At 43.6% G+C, this 21,382-nt stretch overlaps 1 protein-coding gene across 2 annotated transcripts in view; it reads right to left on the bottom strand.

The window, feature by feature from the left end:
* The window catches only part of ak3 (adenylate kinase 3), a 152,005-nt gene that overhangs the window by 114,507 nt on the left and 16,116 nt on the right, over nucleotides 1–21,382 (bottom strand). For both annotated transcript variants that reach the window (XM_041185927.1, XM_041185928.1), the window contains exons 3-4: nucleotides 17,933–18,105; nucleotides 1,949–2,067 (exon numbers count right to left, since the gene is read on the bottom strand). In XM_041185927.1, the coding sequence (XP_041041861.1) occupies nucleotides 1,949–2,067; nucleotides 17,933–18,105 (292 nt within the window). The remainder of the gene's footprint in view (nucleotides 1–1,948; nucleotides 2,068–17,932; nucleotides 18,106–21,382) is intronic.

The following is a 21,382-nucleotide window of genomic DNA, read 5'->3' as shown; positions in this document are numbered from 1 at the left end:
TTCTAAATTGGAAGAAGGCTGACTTCAATGTGATATGAAGAGATCTAGCCAGGGCAAAATGGAACCATAGACTGACAGGAAAAAAATGCAGCAATAGGTGACCTTTAAGAAGAGATGCTCATAAGACCATAAAACGTAGGACCAGAAGTAGGTGGGGGTAAAGATAATGGAAGGGCTCACCTTAATTTTGAGCTTCCCTGGATATGGGGGAGGTGCCAGATTTGGAGAGTGGCACACGCAACATTCTTATTCAAGAAAGGGTAAGGACAGTTCGCGCAATTACAGGCCAGTTAGTTTAACATCAATGGTGGACAGAGTTTTGGAATCCTTAATCAGGGAAAAAAAAAGACCAACTGGCATTTGGATAGGTTTGAGTGAATTGAGAAGAGTCAGCGTGGATTTGTAAAAGGCAGATTGTGCTTGACTAATCTAATTGAATTTTTTGAATGAAGCAACTGAAGGTTGATGAAGAGAGTGCTGTGGGTGTTGTCTATATGGATTTTAAGAAAGCATTTGACAAAGTACCACATAAACGGCTGTTTAACAAATTGAGGCTAATGGAGTAAGAAGGCCAGTGTGCAATTGGATAAAAACTTGGCTTAAGGCCAGAAAACAGTGAGTCATGGTAGATGTTTATTTTTCAACTGGAGGGAAGTAGACATTGATATTCCCAGGGGTCAGCGCTAGTACCACTGCTTTTTTTGCTACATATTAGAATACAATGTAAAATTTCAAAATTTGACAATGATATCAAACTTGGAGGGGTGGCGAGAATGAAATGAATTGCCTGCAACAGGATATAGATAGGTTAGCAGAATGAGTAGACAAGTGGCAGATGAACTTTAATACAGAGAAGCGAGAGATGATACATTTTGGCAGAAGGGATGGGGAGAGGCTAAATAGACTTAAAAGCACAGTTCTAAAGAATGTACAGGAACAGAGGGATCTGTGGATTCATGTGCATCAATCTTTGAAGTTAGAAAGGCACAGTGAGAATGATTAGCAAAGCACATGGGATCTTAGGCTTCATAAAGAGTAGTATTGAGTACAAAAGCATGGAAGTTATGCCGAATATTTATAAAGCTCTAATTAAGCCCCAACTAGAGTAGTATGTCCAGTTCTAGTCACCACACTTTAGGAAAGATCTGAGGGTCCAAAAAGAGTGCAGAGAAGATTTACCGGAATGATTCCAGGGATGTTACGAGGTCAGATTGGAAAGGCTGGTTTTGTTTCCTTGGAGCCAAGGAGATTAAGGGGAGATTTGATAGAGGTATGCAGAATTATGACAGGCTTAGACAAGGTAGACAAGGAAAAACACTTCCCATTGTCTGATTGTACAAGGACTAAGGGGCAAAGATTTAAGATTTTGGGCAAGAAATTCAGAGGGCATGAGGAAGAACATTTAAATGCAGTGGTAATGACTGGGAACTTGCTGCCCACGAGGGTGGTGAATGCGGAAACAATAAATGATTTCAAGAGGAAATTGGATGGGCACCTGAAGGAAATAAGCTGGCAGGGCTATGGGCACCGAACAAGGAAGTGGGACGGACCGGATTGCTCTGTGGGAGCTGGAATGGACTTGATGGGCCAAATGGCCTCCTTTTGTTTCATTAATGATTCTATGACCTCTCAACTTTCTTTTTTCCAATGAAAATCTGCCTAATTTACATATTTTTTTTAAAAAATTGCTCTTTCATTAAACTAATCTGTATAAAAATGAAGTTTTTGCAATAAACTTAGTACTGGGTTGCTACCATGAACAACCGACACCTAATTTTTCTACAAGTATGCTGCTTATTAATAACACAACCCCTTCAAATAGTAGAGCAAAATCAGTTGGGTCAGATTTCAGAACAGACACCAATGTCTCATGAACACCCAAGAAGCATAATTCAGGGAATTGAACTTTTCATTATCCACAATTCAAAAAAAGAGTTTCACTACTTACTGATAATATTCCAAAACTGGCTGTGTTAGTTCTTCATATGCCTGGAGCCTTGAAGTCACAGTCTCTGGCTTGTCATCATTACGCTGAATCAAAGGTTCCCCAGTAAGGTCATCAAACCCCTTTTTTGTGAATAATTCATAATTAACAGCATTAAAAAAAGTGAAACAAAGTAGTTTATATTTCAGCTCCTCAAAAAGAGTTCATATTTCCTTCTTGGAATAACACACTAGCTGCCATAACACAGCATGTCTTCAGGTAAGCTATCAAGACACTACTGTGTGGGTGTGGAAGGTGTTTGCATTTAACACCACAAAGTAATATCTGTAATAAGCAGTTTGAAATTGTTACAATTTTGTTTAAGGTTATTAAATTTTGGGACTTTAAATTTAGGGTGATTGGGGGGAACATGTGACCTGTCCTACAGTCTGCCTGACAATAAGCCTGGGTAGTTTAATTGGTTTGATTGTCAGAGATCAAAGGAAGGATTAGATTGTTGTACTGGGAAGGTGCAAGATATTTAGACTTGGACACAATGACAGCAGTCTCTGAGTTTACAATTAGTGGATTCTGAGTCTCCCAAAGTCACGGAAAGGTGCTGAAGGCTGTAAACTGTCACAATAGTGCACTGGGGTCAAGGATAGCTAATTAGCATGGAGAAGGGGTGTAGAGGCAGTCAGGTTACAGGCTTCCCTACAAATCAATATCTCAGACAGATGGCAGTTCAGCATGGTCAGAGAAAAGAGGCTGCTTGGCTTTTCAAGCTATCACAGTCGGATACAGGATGGAGATGGTCTCTAGTCCAAGAAATGCATCCTGCAGCCATATAATGATTCTAGGTTCTGAAGAGGAGTCATGTTGGACTCGAAACGTTAACACTGTTTCTGTCTCCACAGATACTCCCAGACCTGCTGAGTTTTTCCCCAGCATTTTCTGTTTTTATTAATGGTTCTGGGATATTTGTAGTAACAAGGACTGATAAGCCCAGAGAACCATGGATGACCAGAGATATTCAAGAAACAATGAAGAGGAAAAGAAAGGCTTTTAGCAGGTACAAGGGGAGCAAATCAGTGGAGGCATTAGTGGAGGACAGAAAGTGCAGGCTGGAGCTTAAGAAGGCAATTAGGAGAGCAAAGAGGAGATATAAGAAAGTTCTGGCTGGTAAAAGTAGGAAAAATCCCACAATATTCTATAAGTATATCAATGGGAAGAGGATAGCCAAGGAAAGAGTAGGGCCCCATTAGGGACCAAGGGGGCAATCTATGGGAGGACATCATTGAACGAATACTTCACATCCGTCTTCACCCAAGAGAATGAGGATGAAGGAATGGAACTCGGGGAGAGGGACTGCAAGGTTGTTGAGCAAATTGATACAGGGAGTGACAAGGTATTGGAGGTGTTGGGAAACTTAAGCATGGACAAATCTCCAGGTCCGGATGATTTGTGTCCCAGGCTGCTGAAGGAGGCAAGGAAGGAGATCGCAGGGGCTCTGACTCAAATTTTTAATTCCTCGCTGGCCACAAGGGAGGTGCCAGAGGACTGGAGAACAGCTAATGTGGTTCTGCTATTTAAGAAGGGTTGCAGAGATAAGCCAGGGAACTACAGGCCAGTGAGTCTCATGTCAGTGGTAGGGAAACCATTGGAGAAAGTTCTGAAGGAGAAAATTTATCTCCACTTGGAGAGGCAAGGTTTGATCAGGGATAGTCAGCATGGCTTTGTCAGAGGGAGGTCATGCCTAACAAATTTGATTGAATTTTTTGAGGAGGTGACCAGGTGTGTAGACGAGGGTGGTGCAGTTGATGCAGTTTATATGGATTTCAGCAAAGCCTTTGACAAGGGCCCACTTGGGAGACTTATAAAGAAGGCAAATGCACATGGGATACAGGGTAATGTGATAAGGTAGGTTCAAAATTGGCTTAGTCGTAGGAGACAGACGGTGATAACAGAAGGATGCTTTAGTGACTGGAAGCTCGTGTCCAGTGGAGTACCACCGGGATCTGTGCTGGGTCCCCTATTATTTGTAATTTACATAAACAACATAGATGACTATGTGGGGGGTCGGATTAGTAAATTTGCGGATGGCACAAAGATTGGCTGGGTGGTTAACAGTGAGGTTGAGTGTCTTGGGCTAGAGGAAGATATAGATGGGATGGTCAAATGGGCAGGTAAGTGGCAGATGGAATTTAACCCTGAAACGTGTGTAAGGTGATACACTTTGGAAGGAGTAATTTGACAAGGAAGTATTCAATGAACAGTATGACACTAGGAAGTTCTGAGGAACAAAGGGACCTTAGCGTGCGTGCCCATAGATCCCTGAAGGCGGAGGAGCATGTTAGTGGGGTGGTGAAAAAGGCATATGGGACACTTGCCTTTCTCAATCGAAGCATAGATTACAAAAGTAGGCTGGTCATGTTGGAGTTGTATAGAACCTTGGTGAGGCCACAGCTGGAGTACTGTATGCAGTTCTGGTCGCCACATTATAGGAAGGATGTGATTGCACTGGAGGGGGTGCAGAGGAGATTCACCAGGATGTTGCCTGGGATGAAACATTTATGTTATTAAGAGTGGTTGGATAGACTTGGGTTGTTTCTGTTGGAGCAGAGAAGGCTGAGGGGCAACCTGATTGAGGTGTAGGAGCTTGATCAAGATTATAAGGAGCATGGACAGGGTGGATAGGGAGCAGCTGTTCCCCTTAGTTGAAGGGTCAGTCATGAGGGGCCACAAGTTCAAGGTGAGGGGCAGGAGGTTTAGGGGGATGCAAGGAAAAACTTTTTTACCCAGGCGGTGCTGACGATCTGGAATGTGCTGCCTGGGAGGGTGGTGGAGGCGGGTTGCCTCACATCCTTTAAGTAGTACCTGGATGAGCACTTGAAACGTCATAACATTCAAGGCCAAGTGCTGGTAAATGTGATTAGGTAGGTAGGTCAGGTGTTTCTCACGTGTTGGTGCAGACTTGATGGGCCGAAGGACCTCTTCTGCACTGTGTGATTCTGAGTTTTGTCCTGGCAGAGCCAGAAGAGGAAAAAAAATCATCAACAGGCTTTATTGCTAGTGGTGGATCTCCGAAAACTGAGTAAGTGCCTGGAGACAGTCATTTGAAGTTGCTACTCGAAATGGGGATGTAGAAAACCAATGGACACTGGGAGCAACTGTTTGCAAAAATAACTAATTCTGTGGAGAGTGCAATGGGTGATAAGTATACTGGGGGAAATGGCACTTTCTGTAGTTTAAAGTATAAGTTGTCTACAAAAAGAAAATAGTGTTTAGTCAATGTAGTTCTTTTCATCATTTTTTATAGCAGAAGTTTTTAAACATGAAATCTTGTTGCATCATTATTCCAGCTATTAACTTGAAGTCTGAATCTTTTTTAAAGTTTTAGGTTTCTACAGAGATTATAATAAAATAAAGGGTGAAGGTTTCCATGGAATGAAACTGCACAGGAGGCTAATCAGAGCTTTGTGACCATGCCAGCTCTTTGATAGAACTATTCAATTAACCCTAATCCCCTGTAATTTTTCTCCCTTAAATATTTATTTAATTCTCTTTTGCAAGTTACTGCTGAATCTGTCTCCACCATGCTTTCAGGCTCTGCATTCCAGATCTACAACTCATTGTGCAAAAGTGTTTCCTTATGTCACCTCTGGTTCTCTTGTCAATCATCTTAAATCTGTATCCTCTGTTACAGATCCTTGTTATGCTGGGTCTCTGGAATACTAGTCTAGTGACAACACCACTATGCCACTGCCTCCCCTCCCCCTCCTTAACCTTCACTGATCCAAGGACCACCCCAGTTTCTCCACATAACTGAATTCCTTCATCCCTGGTAGCATTCTAGCAAATCTCTTCTGCACCCTCTCCAATGCCTTTACATTCTTCCTAAAGTGTGGTGCCCAGAATTGAACACAATATGAGGCTTCACCTGTGTTTCATAAAGATTCAGCATAACTTCTTTCTTTTATTCCTCTATTAATAAAGCCAAGGATCCTATATGCTTATCTAATAGCTCCTTCAACATGTTCTTCCATCTTTAAAGATTGGTGTTCATGCACCCCCACGTCCCTTTGTTCCTGCTGCTCACTTAAACTTGTACCATTTAATTTATATTGCCCCTCTTCACTGATCTTAGCAAAATGTGTCACTTTAGAATAAAAACAAAAAAACTGCGGATGCTGGAAATCCAAAACAAAAACAGAATTACCTGGAAAAACTCAGCAGGTCTGGCAGCATCGGCGGAGAAGAAAAGTGTTGACGTTTCGAGTCCTCATGACCCTTCGACAGAACTTGCGTTCGAGTCCAAGAAAGAGTTGAAATATAAGCTGGTTTAAGGTGTGTGTGTGGGGGGGCGGAGAGATAGAGAGACAGAGAGGTGGAGGGGGGTTGGAGGGACAAACAAGCAGTGATAGAAGCAGATCATCAAAAGATGTCAACGACAATAGTACAATAGAACACATACGTGTTAAAATTAAAGTTGGTGATATTATCTAAACGAATGTGCTAATTAAGAATGGATGGTAGGGCACTCAAGGTATAGCTCTAGTGGGGTTTTTTTTTATATAATGGAAATAGGTGGGAAAAGGAAAATCTTTATAACTTATTGGAAAAAAAAAGGGAAGGGGGAAACAGAAAGGGGGTGGGGATGGGGGAGGGAGCTTACGACCTAAAGTTGTTGAATTCAATATTCAGTCCGGAAGGCTGTAAAGTCCCTAGTCGGAAGATGAGGTGTTGTTCCTCCAGTTTGTGTTGGGCTTCACTGGAACAATGCAGCAAGCCAAGGACAGACATGTGGGCAAGAGAGCAGGGTGGAGTGTTGAAATGGCAAGCGACAGGGAGGTTTGGGTCATTCTTGCGGACAGACCGCAGGTGTTCTGCAAAGCGGTCGCCCAGTTTACGTTTGGTCTCTCCAATGTAGAGGAGACCACATTGGGAGCAACGAATGCAGTAGACTAAGTTGGGGGAAATGCAAGTGAAATGCTGCTTCACTTGAAAGGAGTGTTTGGGTCCTTGGACGGTGAGGAGAGAGGAAGTGAAGGGGCAGGTGTTGCATCTTTTGCGTGGGCATGGGGTGGTGCCATAGGAGGGGGTTGAGGAGTAGGGGGTGATGGAGGAGTGGACCAGGGTGTCCCGGAGGGAGCGATCCCTACGGAATGCCGATAAGGGGGTGAAGGGAAGATGTGTTTGGTGGTGGCATCATGCTGGAGTTGGCGGAAATGGCGGAGGATGATCCTTTGAATGCGGAGGCTGGTGGGGTGATAAGTGAGGACAAGGGGGACCCTATCATGTTTCTGGGAGGGAGGAGAAGGCGTGAGGGCGGATGCGCGGGAGATGGGCCGGACACGGTTGAGGGCCCTGTCAACGACCGTGGGTGGAAAACCTCGGTTAAGGAAGAAGGAGGACATGTCAGAGGAACTATTTTTGAATGTAGCATCATCGGAACAGATGCGACGGAGGCGAAGGAACTGAGAGAATGGGATGGAGTCCTTACAGGAAGCGGGGTGTGAGGAGCTGTCGTCGAGATAGCTGTGGGAGTCGGTGGGTTTGTAATGGATATTGGTGGACAGTCTATCACCAGAGATTGAGACAGAGAGGTCAAGGAAGGGAAGGGAAGTGTCAGAGATGGACCACGTGAAAATGATGGAGGGGTGGAGATTGGAAGCAAAATTAATAAATTTTTCCAAGTCCTGACGAGAGCATGAAGCGGCACCGAAGTAATCGTCAATGTACCGGAGAAAGAGTTGTGGAAGGGGGCCGGAGTAGGACTGCAACAAGGAATGTTCCACATACCCCATAAAGAGACAGGCATAGCTGGGGCCCATGCGGGTACCCATAGCCACACCTTTTATTTGGAGGAAGTGAGAGTTGAAGGAGAAATTGTTCAGTGTGAGAACAAGTTCAGCCAGACGGAGGAGAGTAGTGGTGATGAGGTCAGTGACAGTCCTGGAAACATCAAGCCATTGTTTCCAGGACTGTCACTGACCTCATCTCCTCTGGGGATCTCCCTCCCACAGCTTCCAACCTGATAGTCTCCCAACCTCGGACGGCCCGCTTCTATCTCCTACCCAAAATCCACAAACAGAACTGCCCCGGTAGACCGATCGTCTCAGCTTGTTCCTGCCCCACAGAACTCATTTCTCGTTATCTTGACTCCCTTCTCTCTCCCCTTGTCCAGTCCCTTCCCACCTACATCCGTGATTCCTCTGACACCTTACGTCACATCAACAATTTCCAGTTCCCTGGCCCCAACCGCTTCCTCTTCACCATGGACGTCCAATCCCTCTACACCTCCATCCCCCACCAGGATGGTCTGAGGGCCCTTAGCTTCTTCCTCGAACAGAGGCCCGAACAATCCCCATCCACCACTACTCTCCTCCGTCTGGCTGAACTTGTTCTCACACTGAACAATTTCTCCTTCAACTCCTCTCACTTCCTCCAAATAAAAGGTGTGGCTATGGGTACCCGCATGGGCCCCAGCTATGCCTGTCTCTTTATGGGGTATGTGGAACATTCCTTGTTGCAGTCCTACTCCGGCCCCCTTCCACAACTCTTTCTCTGGTACATCGATGATTACTTCGGTGCCGCTTCATGCTCTCGTCAGGACTTGGAAAAATTTATTAATTTTGCTTCCAATCTCCACCCCTCCATCATTTTCACGTGGTCCATCTCTGACACGTCCCTTCCCTTCCTTGACCTCTCTGTCTCAATCTCTGGTGATAGACTGTCCACCAATATCCATTACAAACCCACCGACTCCCACAGCTATCTCGACGACAGCTCCTCACACCCCGCTTCCTGTAAGGACTCCATCCCATTCTCTCAGTTCCTTCGCCTCCGTCGCATCTGTTCTGATGATGCTACATTCAAAAATAGTTCCTCTGACATGTCCTCCTTCTTCCTTAACCGAGGTTTTCCACCCACGGTCGTTGACAGGGCCCTCAACCGTGTCCGGCCCATCTCCCGCGCATCCGCCCTCACGCTTTTTCCTCCCTCCCAGAAACATGATAGGGTCCCCCTTGTCCTCACTTATCACCCCACCAGCCTCCGCATTCAAAGGATCATCCTCCGCCATTTCCGCCAACTCCAGCATGATGCCACCACCAAACACATCTTCCCTTCACCCCCCTTATCGGCATTCCGTAGGGATCGCTCCCTCCGGGACACCCTGGTCCACTCCTCCATCACCCCCTACTCCTCAACCCCCTCCTCTGGCACCACCCCATGCCCACGCAAAAGATGCAACACCTGCCCCTTCACTTCCTCTCTCCTCACCGTCCAAGGACCCAAACACTCCTTTCAAGTGAAGCAGCATTTCACTTGCATTTCCCCCAACTTAGTCTACTGCATTCGTTGCTCCCAATGTGGTCTCCTCTACATTGGAGAGACCAAACGTAAACTGGGCGACCGCTTTGCAGAACACTTGCGGTCTGTCCGCAAGAATGACCCAAACCTCCCTGTCGCTTGCCATTTCAACACTCCACCCTGCTCTCTTGCCCACATGTCTGTCCTTGGCTTGCTGCATTGTTCCAGTGAAGCCCAACACAAACTGGAGGAACAACACCTCATCTTCCGACTAGGGACTTTACAGCCTTCCGGACTGAATATTGAATTCAACAACTTTAGGTCGTAAGCTCCCTCCCCCATCCCCACCCCCTTTCTGTTTCCCCCTTCCCTTTTTTTTTCCAATAAATTATAAAGATTTTCCTTTTCCCACCTATTTCCATTATATAAAAAAAAACCCCCACTAGAGCTATACCTTGAGTGCCCTACCATCCATTCTTAATTAGCACATTCGTTTAGATAATATCACCAACTTTAATTTTAACACCTATGTGTTCTATTGTACTATTGTCGTTGACATCTTTTGATGATCTGCTTCTATCACTGCGTGTTTGTCCCTACAACCCCCCTCCACCTCTCTGTCTCTCTATCTCTCCGCCCCCCACACACACACCTTAAACCAGCTTATATTTCAACTCTTTCTTGGACTCGAACGCAAGTCCTGTCGAAGGGTCATGAGGACTCGAAACGTCAACTCTTTTCTTCTCCGCCGATGCTGCCAGACCTGCTGAGTTTTTCCAGGTAATTCTGTTTTTGTTTTGTCACTTTAGAATGTCTGTTAACTTTCATCTACCATATTTATGCACATTTTACTGCTCTATCTCTCTCTCCCTTTAGGTACCATGCCCTAAGAAGGCGTTGGTGACCATAAACTTCCATGTTTGGTCCATGGTTATGCTTGGCAAGGTACTGCAGTGTTTTGCCGTTGCCTTCTGCAGGTTCTGGCTGACCAGGAGACTCGCCAGCTCTCACCAGTTGTCACAGGCATAATGGAAGGATTTGCAGGTTGATAATCAACCCGTTTGGCCATGTTACGTATGCACCTTCTGTGGCTATGAAGTCTTGGAATAAGACTCAGACCGGGAGCGCCTGGCTCAGAGGTAGGTACCGATCTGTCCGCATCTTCCCAAGTCTGTTACTATCCTTCTAATTTTTTCTATATTTCAGAGTTTTGTGTTACTTGCAAACTTGAAAATCAGGCCTGCATATCCAAGTCCAGTTCATTTATATATTTTATACAGAGCAGTGATCCTGATACTGACACAGGGCATTCTTCCCTCCAGTCTGAAAAAACAATCATCCACCACTGCAATCTTCATTATCCCTTGGAAGATGTTTTATTCGTGCTGCCCCGTCCCTTTAATTCAATGGGCTTCACTTTGCTAACAAATCTATGATGTGGTACTTCGTCAAACACCTTTTGAGAGTGAATAAATTCAAACCGAACTACCCTCCTTAACACTGTCCAATACTTCAGAGAACTGGGTTAAATTCACCAAATATGGTTCGACTTTAGCAAATGAAACTTGTCTTTCATTTATATCCCTTTTTTCCAAAATGTCAATTCCTGGTTTGTTGTTTCTAGAAATGTTTCCATGATGGATATTTGGCTGACTGGGGTGTAGTTGCTGGTTTTATCCCCCTCCCTTATTTTAAACAAGGATGTTATATTTGCAATTCTGACACAACTCTCATACTAAAGGAAGATTGGGGTTAGAGCCTCCACAACTTTCACCCTTACTTTCCACAATAATCTTGGGTGCATCACATCTGGACCAGGTGGCTTTTCTACATTGATCAGTGCCTCCTCTTTATCAATTGTTATCCAATTAAATATTGCTACTGTTACATTGTATCCATTTTCACTGGAGATGGGGATGCAGTCAAAGTACTCATTTAGCACCTCAGCCATGCCCTCTGCCTCCATTAAGATGATTTACATTTTGATTCCTAACCAGCCTTCAACTATTTATAAATGTTCCTAAAAAGGTTTTTTCGGCTTCCTTTTGTTAGTTGCTAATGTATTCTCATAATCTTTCTTTCCCATCTTATTTCACTTTATTGATCAGCTTTGTACTTCCTTTATTCAACTTAGTTCTCTGCTTATGAATCTTTGTCGTAAGCCTTCTTCTACTGTCTCATTTTAATCTCTATGTTTTTGGTCTACTGAGCTCTTGCTTAGGATCCTCTTCCTTTCCCCCTCATGGAAATGTGTCTGTTCTAAATCCAGACCAGCTCCTTTCTCAAGGCCTCCTACTGTTCAATTCCTGTATAACCCAGCTGTACTGTGGGTGTAGCTACACCACATGGATTGCAGCGGTTCAAGGAGGCAGCTCACCACCACTTCTCAAGAGCAATTACGATGGGCAATAAATGCTGGCCCAGCCAGCAATGCCCACATCCCATAATTTTTGATTCCAATTCACCTTGGCCAGAGCCCTTTTCAACTCACTGAAGTTAGACCTCCTCCAGTTCAGTATTATTACGCTTGATTGTTCCTGGCCCTTTTCCAGGACTATTCTAAACCTGATGCTACTATGACCACTGTTTGCCAATTGCTCCCCGAAAATATATTCCCCTTGCCCCACTTCATTTTTCCAGAACCAGCACTCCCCTCTTCCTCATTGGGCTGAAAACATACTGATTGAGAAAGTTCTCTTGCACACATTTCAGAAATTCCTTCCCCTCTTTACTCTTTACATTCTTAAAAGAGGCGGCAGTGGGGTAGTGGCAATATCACCAGTCTAGTAGTATTGAGACATAGGCTAATGCACTGGCGACACAGGTTCGAATTCCACAACAGCAGCTGGTGGAAAATAAAGTCAGTTAATAAATATGGAATCAAGATGAGTACAGTCTTAGTGACCATGAAACCACTGTTGATTGCCCTTAGGGAAGGAGATGATGGCATAGTGGTATTGTCGCTGGACTAGTAACCAGAGACCCTAGGGTAATGCTCTGGCAACCTGGGTTTGATTCCTGCCACGGCAGATGGTGGAATTCAAATTCAAAAATCTGGAATTAAAAGTCTAATGATGACCATGAAACCATTATTGATTGTTCTAAAAACCCATCTGGTTCACTAATTTCTTTTAGGGAAGGAAACCTGCTGTTCTTACCTGGTCAGGCGTCTGAAATGGCCTAGCAAGCTACTCAGTTGTATGAAACCGCTACAAAATCTCAAAAAAAATCTGAAACCAGGTGGACCACCTGGCATCTTCCTAGGCATTGGAAATGAGAACAGCAAACTCAGCCCTCCTTACTAATATCTGAGGGCTAGTGCCAAAATTGGGAGTGCTGTTGTACAGCTGTTGCTTGACATAATCATCCTCATGGAATCATATCTTACAATGTCCCAGACATCATTATCATCATCCCGGGGTATGTCCTGTCCCACCAGCAGGACAGAACCAGCAGAGGTGGTGGCACAGTGGTGTACAGTTGGGAGGAAGTTGCCCAGGGAGTCCTCGACATCAACTCCGGATCCCATGAAGTCTTATGGCATCAGGTCAAACAAGGACAAGGAAACCTCCTGCTGATTACCACGTACTGCCCTCCCTCAGGTGATGAATCAGTGCTCCTCCAAGTGGTGTTCAACATGGAGGGTGGCAAGGGCACAGAATATACTCTGGTTGGGGGGACTTCAATGTTCATCATCAACAGTGGCTCAGTAGCACCACTACTGACCGGGTTGGCTGAGTCCTAAAGGACATAGTTGCTAGACTGGGTCTGCGGCAGGTGATGAGGGAACCATCAAGAGGGAAAAACATACTTGACATCATCCTCACTAACCTGCCTGCCACAGATGCATCCGTCATGACACTATTAGTAGGAGTGACCAGCGCACATTGTCGAGACGAAGTCCCGCCTCCACATTGAGGATATCCTCCAACGTGGTGTGTGGCACTACCATCGTGCTAAATAGGAAAGATTTCAAACAGATCTAGCAACTCAAGACTGGGCATCCATGAGACTCTGTGGGCCATCAACAGCAGAATTGTACTCGAACACAATCTGTAACCTCATGGCCTGGCATATCCCCCACTCTACCATTACCATCAAGTCAGGGGATCAACCCTGGTTCAATGAAGAGTGCAGGGGGGCATGCCAGGAGCAGCACCAGGGATACCTAAAAATGAGGTGTCAGCCTGGTGAAGTTAACACAGGACTACTTGCATGCCAAACAACATAAGCAGCAATTGATAGACAGAGCTAAGCGATCCCACAACCAAAAGATCAGATCTAAGCTCTGCAGTCCTGCCACATCTAGTCGTGAATGGTGGTGGACAATTAAACAACTCACTGGAGAAGGATGCTCCACAAATATCCCCATCCACATGATGAGGGAGCCCAGGACATCTGTGCAAAACATAAGACTGAAGTACTTGCTACAATCTTCAACCAGAAGTGCCGAATGGTTGGTCCATCTCGGCCTCCTCCGGAGGTCCCCAGCATCACCGATGCCAGTCTTCAGCCAATTCAATCCACTGATAAAGAAATGGCTGAAGGCACTGGATACTGCAAAGGATATGGGCCCTGACAATATTCTGGAATAGTATTGAAGACTTGTGGTCCAGAACTTGCTGCACCTCTAGCCAAGCTGTTCCAGTACAGTTACAACACTGGTATCTATCTGGCTATGCAGAAAATGGCTCAGGTATGTCTTGTATACAAAAAGCAGGACAAATTAAACACAGCCAATTACTGCCCCATCAGTCTACTCTCCATCATCAGTAAAGTAATGGAAGGGGTCCATCAACAGTGCTATCAAGCAGCACTTGCTTAGCAATAACCTGCTCAATGACACTCAGTTTGGATTCCGCCAGGGCCACTCAGCTCCTGACCTCATTAAAGCCTTGGTTTAAACATGGACAAAAGTGCTGAACTCACGATGTGGTGAGAGTGACTGCCCTTGACATCAAGGTCGCATTTGACTATGTATGGCATCAAAGAGCCTTAGCAAAACTGGAGTTAAAGGGAATCGGGGGAAAACTTTCCACTGGTTGGAGTCATATCTAGCACAAAGGAAGACGGTTGTGGTTGCTGGAGGTCAGTCATCTCAGCTCCCGGACATCACTGTAGGAGTTCCTCAGGGTAGTGTCCTCAGTTCAACCATTTTCAGCTGCTTCATCAATGTCCTTCCATCATAAGGTCAAAAGTGGTGCTGTTTGCTGACGATTGCACAATGTTCAGCACCATTTGCGATTCCTCAGATACTGAAGCAGTCCATGTCCAAATGCAGCAAGACCTGGACAATATCTAGGCTTGGGCTGACAAATGGCAAGTAACATTCGTGGCACACAAGTGCCAGGCAATGACTATCACCAAGAGAGAATCTAACCATTGCCCCTTGATGTTCAATGGCATTACTATCACTGAATCCCCCACTATCAACATTGTGGAGGTCACCATTGACCAGAAATTAAACTGGACTAGCCATATAAATAATGTGGCAAGCTGGGAATTTTGCAGAGAGTAACTCACCCCCTCACTCCCCAGCTCAGTCCACAAGGCACAAGTCAGGAGTGGGATGGAATACTCTCCACTTGCCTGGATGAGTGCAGCTCCAACAACACTCAAGAAGCTTGACAACATCCAAGCCAAGCAGCGCCCTTGATTGGCACCCCATGCACAAACATTCACTCTCTCCACAGTAGCAGCAGTGTGTACTATCTACAAGATGCATTGCAGCAACTCATCAAGGATCCTTTGACAGTACCTTCCAAACCCACGACCTCTACCAACTAGAAGTAGAAGGGCAGCAGATGCGTGGGAACACCACCACCTGCTAGTTCCCCTCCATGCCATACACCATCCTGACTTGGAAATATATCACTGTTCCTTCACTGTCACTGGGTCACAATCCTGGAATTCATCCCTTACAGCACTGTGGATGTACCTACACTACATGATCTATGACGATTCAAGAAACCACCACCTTCTCAAAGGCAGTTAAAGAAAGGCAACAAAATTGCAGGCCTCGCCAGTGATGCCTACATCCTGTGAAAGAATTTTAAAAACTTGTTACTAACCCAGTCTATATTAGGATAATTAAATTTCTCTATTACACTGTGAATCATGTATCTTTCAGTAATTTGCCTCAAGTTTCTTCCTCTGTCTCCTTTCCACAATTTGGTGGCCTATAATATACATCCAGTAACAAAAAGCTCTTCTATTGCTGTTTTATCAATATAAAAAAAGTGCTAGCAATGGTTTAATACCATAAAGCATACATGCTACAGATCACTTTGCTCCCTAGCGTCATTCCTACAACATTATCAAAATGCAAACAAAAATTTAAGCAAGTGTTATCTTCCTAGTTTACCAATCTAGGACTGGTAAACAAACGGTCTTGTTCAGGGCAATGTGCAGTAACGTTGGTGAAAGCTAACTGGCTCAGTTGATGGCCGGCACTTACTGTTTTAATCCTCAATTGCAACTGCCATTCCTCTAGTGAAGATGTTCCCACAATGTTGTGGTGGTATGATGCTTGGACACTTTGTATTGCATTTTAAAGTCAATAATGTTGGTGTAGGACTGGAGTCACATACAGGCCAAACAAGGTTGGTAGAATTCCTTCGCTAAAGGACATCAGTGAACCCTTTGGATTTTTAATCACAATCTGCCAGTAAAATCAACCATGAATCTGTCAACAACTTAAACTGCCATGGTAGGATTTGAACTTGTTGTCTAGATCATTGGTCCAGACATCTAGATTACTAGTAGCATAACCAATGTTGACATTCCCCTGTTTTGCAAGCTTAATTTGGCCAATACAGTACACCAACATCCTCTGATTTCAGGTTGCTGCTAACGTTAACAGAATGACAGGATGCCAATTAATGTTTTTGTCAATTTGGGTCTTGGAGTGATTGTCACTGAAAGACTCAGCAGCTAATGTGAAAGTGCTGTGTACTAAACACTTCCTGTAAAAAAGGCAATGGCCCTGGGATAAAAAAGGCCTCTCACACTGGATGAGAATTAAAGCTTCTTTACCATTTGTTGGAAATACTTAGTGACAACATTTACAAAAAAAATAAATCCTGGCATCCAACCAACAAGCTTTGAAATTGTACTTTGACCAGAAAGGGACATTGACCAACAAATTCCAAATGAAGAACTTTATTCAGAAAAGTAAAGTCAAAAAGGGAGATTCAATGCTAAACAGGTAAAGAAACCAAAGTGACTCAGGTTTGCAAAATGGCTAGTTATGCCTGTTTCTTGCATTACAAAGATGACGAAATTTCAAAAATACTTAATTGGTTGTAAAACATTTTGGGGTGTCTAGAAGTCATGAAATGTGCTAAATAAATGCAAGTCTTTCTTCCCATTCCTTTGTATTCCAGTCCCCTGGAGACAAAGGTCAACATTCCATTGCCCTTTTTAATTAAAAAATAAAAACAAAAAACTGTGGATGTTGGAAATCCAAAACAAAAACAGAATTACCTGGAAAAACTCAGCAGGTCTGGCAGCATCGGCGGAGAAGAAAAGAGTTGACGTTTCGAGTCCTCATGACCCTTCCACAGAACTGAGTGAATATTAGGAGAGGGGTGAAATACAAGCTGGTTTAAGGTGGAAGGGGGGGGTTGAGTTGGGGGAGAGAAATGGAGGGGGGTGGTGTGGTTGTAGGGACAAGCAAGCAGTGATAAAAAAGATGTCACAGACAAAAGAACACAGAGGCGTTGAAGGTGGTGATATTATCTAAATGAATGTGCTAATTAAGAATGGATGGTAGGGCACTCAAGGTACAGCTCTAGTGGGGGTGGGGTTCTAGTCTATGCCCTGCTAGTCTTTCCACCCCACTAGAGCTGTACCTTGAGTGCCCTACCATCCATTCTTAATTAGCACATTCATTTAGATAATATCACCACCTTCAACGCCTGTGTTCTTTTATAAAAACAAAAAAACTGCGGATGCTGGAAATCCAAAACAAAAACAAAAACAGAATTACCTGGAAAAACTCAGCAGGTCTGGCAGCATCGGCGGAGAAGAAAAGAGTTGACGTTTCGAGTCCTCATGACCCTTCGACAGAACTTGAGTTCGAGTCCAAGAAAGAGAGTTCTGTGTTCTTTTGTCTGTGACATCTTTTGATTATCTGCTCCTATCACTGCTTGCTTGTCCCTACAACCACACCCCCCCCCAACCACTTTAAACCAGCTTATATTTCACCCCTCTCCTAATATTCACTCAGTTCTGAAGGGTCATGAGGACTCGAAACATCAACTCTTTTCTTCTCCGCCGATGCTGCCAGACCTGCTGAGTTTTTCCAGGTAATTCTGCCCTTTTTAATTACTTTGGTATCCGTTCAATAGCTTTATGATTTCTGCACATTGATCTCATAATCTCTCAGCTCCGCCCCATCTAGAAAACACTTTGATCTATCTTTTTATGTCCAAAGGTCCAATTTGCTTAACTGGTTTTTAAGAGAATATTTTTGACCTGTAAATTAAAGGGACTACAATCCAAAGAAAATAGCATTAAATACTACACTTCTACTGGATAGATTTGTTAAAAAAAAGTTTCACTGACATGGAAAGCAAGCGCAGTCAACCCTTAACAGCTAGCAGATGAACAAAAAAAAAGAGAATTTTCTATGGATATATTAAACATCAAATGCTTCATGAAACCTACTCAGTTTTAAACTTGATACTTAACTGTTACTTTTGGAGGATTGAAGTCGACGTTGTACACCCTACCACTGCCTGGGTGGATCCAGCGAGATGTCAGTCGTTTTTTGATTGTCTCAAAAGGGACGTTCAAATTAATTACAGTGTCTGGTTGGTAAACTTTATGCAGTTCCTCTGCCTGTGGGAGTGTCCTGGGAAACCCTTTGAAATCATGGCAAGAAATAGACAATACAGTCAATCATACCTAACTTGGTAAAACTTTACCAAGCCACTTTAAAGATACATAGGCTTTTCTTCCTGGTGTTTAAAGGAGCTCGAATTTGCTAATACATGAATCACTACACCAGTGCTGAACTCACAGGCAAACCACAAAGATTGTTTTTGTAAATGGAGCACAAAAGGTATACTTAATTAGCCAAAATCATTTATCTGGCACTGAAGAACTAATCACCATTACTCAGCAGCTTTACCTATACTGTAAAAATGTTGTAAACAAGATGTACATTGAATTAAAGAGCAAGTTCACTTCCTAATTAGCCTTGTATACAGACCACTTGTATGAACCTGATCCAGACTCAAGGTCTTCAAGTTCCACAAAGAGAGACCATAATAACATTTTTATTAATTTACTTCTAAAAATTACTAGGATATTTAACATAATTAATCCTTTTTCAAGATTTGTTTTTGTTACTCTCCCTTGGGACCCTGTTAAATACACATCTTCCCAGGGTGAATTAAGACCTTCTCCCAATCATTCACCAATGCAGTCTTATATATGGACACAAGGTGTGCAAGAGTAGCCTGGGCTCAGAATAATTTTTAAATTGTTCTCAATTCTTGTGTGAAGGTACCCCATCTTCACTTGGTGCCCCCAACTGTATGAGGTCAGAAAACTCAACATGTGAGCAATCACACATGCAAGCTCCAATTCCACTGCAGAGGTAAGCTGAGTGCCAATTCATCATTACTCTCTGTGGGATCTTGTGTAAAAATTCATTGCCACATTTCAGGATGGAGCTCTTAATACATGTTATTCACTAAATAAGAGTTCAACTTCATGCTCACCACTTGCTTAGCCAACTATTCTTATTTTGGGGTTGGGGATGGGGGTTTGGAGAAAGGAAACAATATCCCATTGCAATCCTGTTGGCTTCAAAATGACATGCTCAACTGGTAATTATGAATAAGTTAACCTCCTGTGATAGGCTCAGTTAACCCAAAATCTCTCACACCCAGATACATCTTGTGATCTAATGTCCTAATGGTTGGATATTATTGGCTGAACAAGCAGCAGGAAGCTTATGTGACGGTAGGCAAAGTAGGTCTAGCTCGGAGGGTTTCTAAGTCATGCTTTTGCAAAACTGTACTTAAAATTAAGAAGTGGCAAGTGACTCATTTTCATAGGAAGAATGAAGAGAGGTGACATAAAATGAAGGGTACAATTCTAAAAAGGGTGCAGGAGTAGAGGGACCTGAGGGTGCATGTACACAAATCATTGAAGGTGTCAGGGCAAGTTGAGAGAGCAGTTAAAAAAAGTTCCTGGCTGAGCTTTATCAATAGGGACATAGAATAAAAAAGTAAGGAAGTTATGTTAAACCTGTTAAAATCACTGCTTCAGCCTTACCTAGAGTAATGTGTCCAATTCGGGGCACCACACTTTAGGAAAGATGTGAAGGTATTAGAGAGGATGCAGAAAAGATTCACAAGAATGGTTCCAGGAATTAGAGATTTCAGTTGTGCAGATAGATTCGAGAAGCTGGGAATGCTCTCCTTGAAGAAAAGTTTGAGAGGAGGTTTGATAGAGGTGTTCAAAATCAAGAAGGGTTTGATAGACTAGAGAGGGAGAAACAGTTCCTGTTGGTGGAAGGATCGATGTGAAAAGATTGGCAAAAGAATCATTGTGACGCAAGGAACCACCCCCCCCACCCCCCACTTTTTTTTAAACACAGCGGGTGGTTAGGATCTGGAGTACACTGCCCAAGAGTGTAGTGGGGGTAAGATTCAATTGTGGTTTCCAAAAGAGAATTGGGTCATTATCTGAAGAGGAAATATTTGAAGGGGTCTGGGGAAAAGGTGGGGGAGTGGCACGAGGTGAATTGCTCTTGCAGAGAGCTGGCATAGACATGATTGCCCAAATGGCTTCCTTCTCCTTCTGTACTGTAATCATTCTATGATTCTATAAGTTGCAGAACAGAAGGAGGCCAGTCAGCCCCATCAGCCCACTCACCATACTATTACATCACAGATTGGTGGGCTCAGCTTTTCGGGAGAGTTCCATAACTCAACCACACTTTGTGTGAAAAGTCCTTCTCCATAAAAACCCTGAATGGCCTCTCTCTAATTTTAAGATTGTGACCTCTTATTCTTGATTCCCCCAGAGGAAGTAATTTTTCTATACCTACCTTAAGAAAGTGCAACCTTTTATATACCTCAATTAGTTCATCCTCAACCTACTATAATCTTGGGAACTTAATTAACATTTTATGCACTTCAAATTGGGTGTAGATTCTCTGTGACTTGATGTGAAGATTCAAACATGGTTATGGGCTTTGTCCCAAGTCAAGCTGTCCAGAAAGTAAAAAATCCTAGCAGGATCAACAGGTAACATGGACAAGAATTCCAGGTTCATTACTCTATCTCTAACCTAAGGGCACACAGAGGGCAGCTACTCAGTGGTCCAAACTTTCCTGAGGACTTGCACCATTGTAATGGGCACATCAACAACGTAGGGATCCTCGATGGTGCAAAAGAAGGAATTATGAAGCATGTGGCTGCATTAATTCTGGAACTCTGTATATTTTTGGATCTTTGTTTTCATTGTTACTCATTCTGTAACAACCTTAATTAAAATCAATGGTATTCAATGAGGTACCACACAAAAGGTTAATACACAACATATGGGCTCATGGAGTTCGACGAGATACACTACCATGGATAGAGATTGATTGACAGACAGGAAACAGAGAGTAGGGATAAATGGGGTATTTTCAAGTTGGCAGGCTATGACTAGTTAAATGCCACAAGGATCAGTGCTGGGGCCTCAGCTACTTACAATGTATATTAATGACTTAGAAGAGAAGACAAAAAGCAATGTATTCAAGTTTGCTAATGATAGGAACCTAGGTGGGAATACAAGTTGTGAGGACAGAAAGAGACTGCAAAGAAATATAGAAAGGGTAAGTGTGTGGGCAACAAGGTAGCAGATGAAGTATAATGTGGGGATGTGTGAGGTTATTCACTCTGGTCATAAGAATAGAAAAGCAGAGTATTTTTTAAAAGGCGTGAAACTTGTATGTTGATGTTCAGAGGGATTTGGGTGTATAGTACAAGGAACACAATAAGTTAGCAAGCAGGTTCAGCAAGCAATTAAGAAGGCAAAAAGCATGTTGACCTTTCATGCAAGAGGATTAAAGCACAAGATTAAGGAAGTCTTGTTACAATTGAAAGGGGCTTTGGTGAAACCACACTTGGAATACTG

The sequence above is a fragment of the Carcharodon carcharias genome, chromosome 4 (assembly GCF_017639515.1).
Source record: "Carcharodon carcharias isolate sCarCar2 chromosome 4, sCarCar2.pri, whole genome shotgun sequence".
In the NCBI taxonomy this organism is placed as follows: domain Eukaryota; kingdom Metazoa; phylum Chordata; class Chondrichthyes; order Lamniformes; family Lamnidae; genus Carcharodon; species Carcharodon carcharias.
The sequence above is the reverse complement of the archived record's forward strand: the minus strand, read 5'-3'. Positions and strand labels throughout refer to the sequence as shown.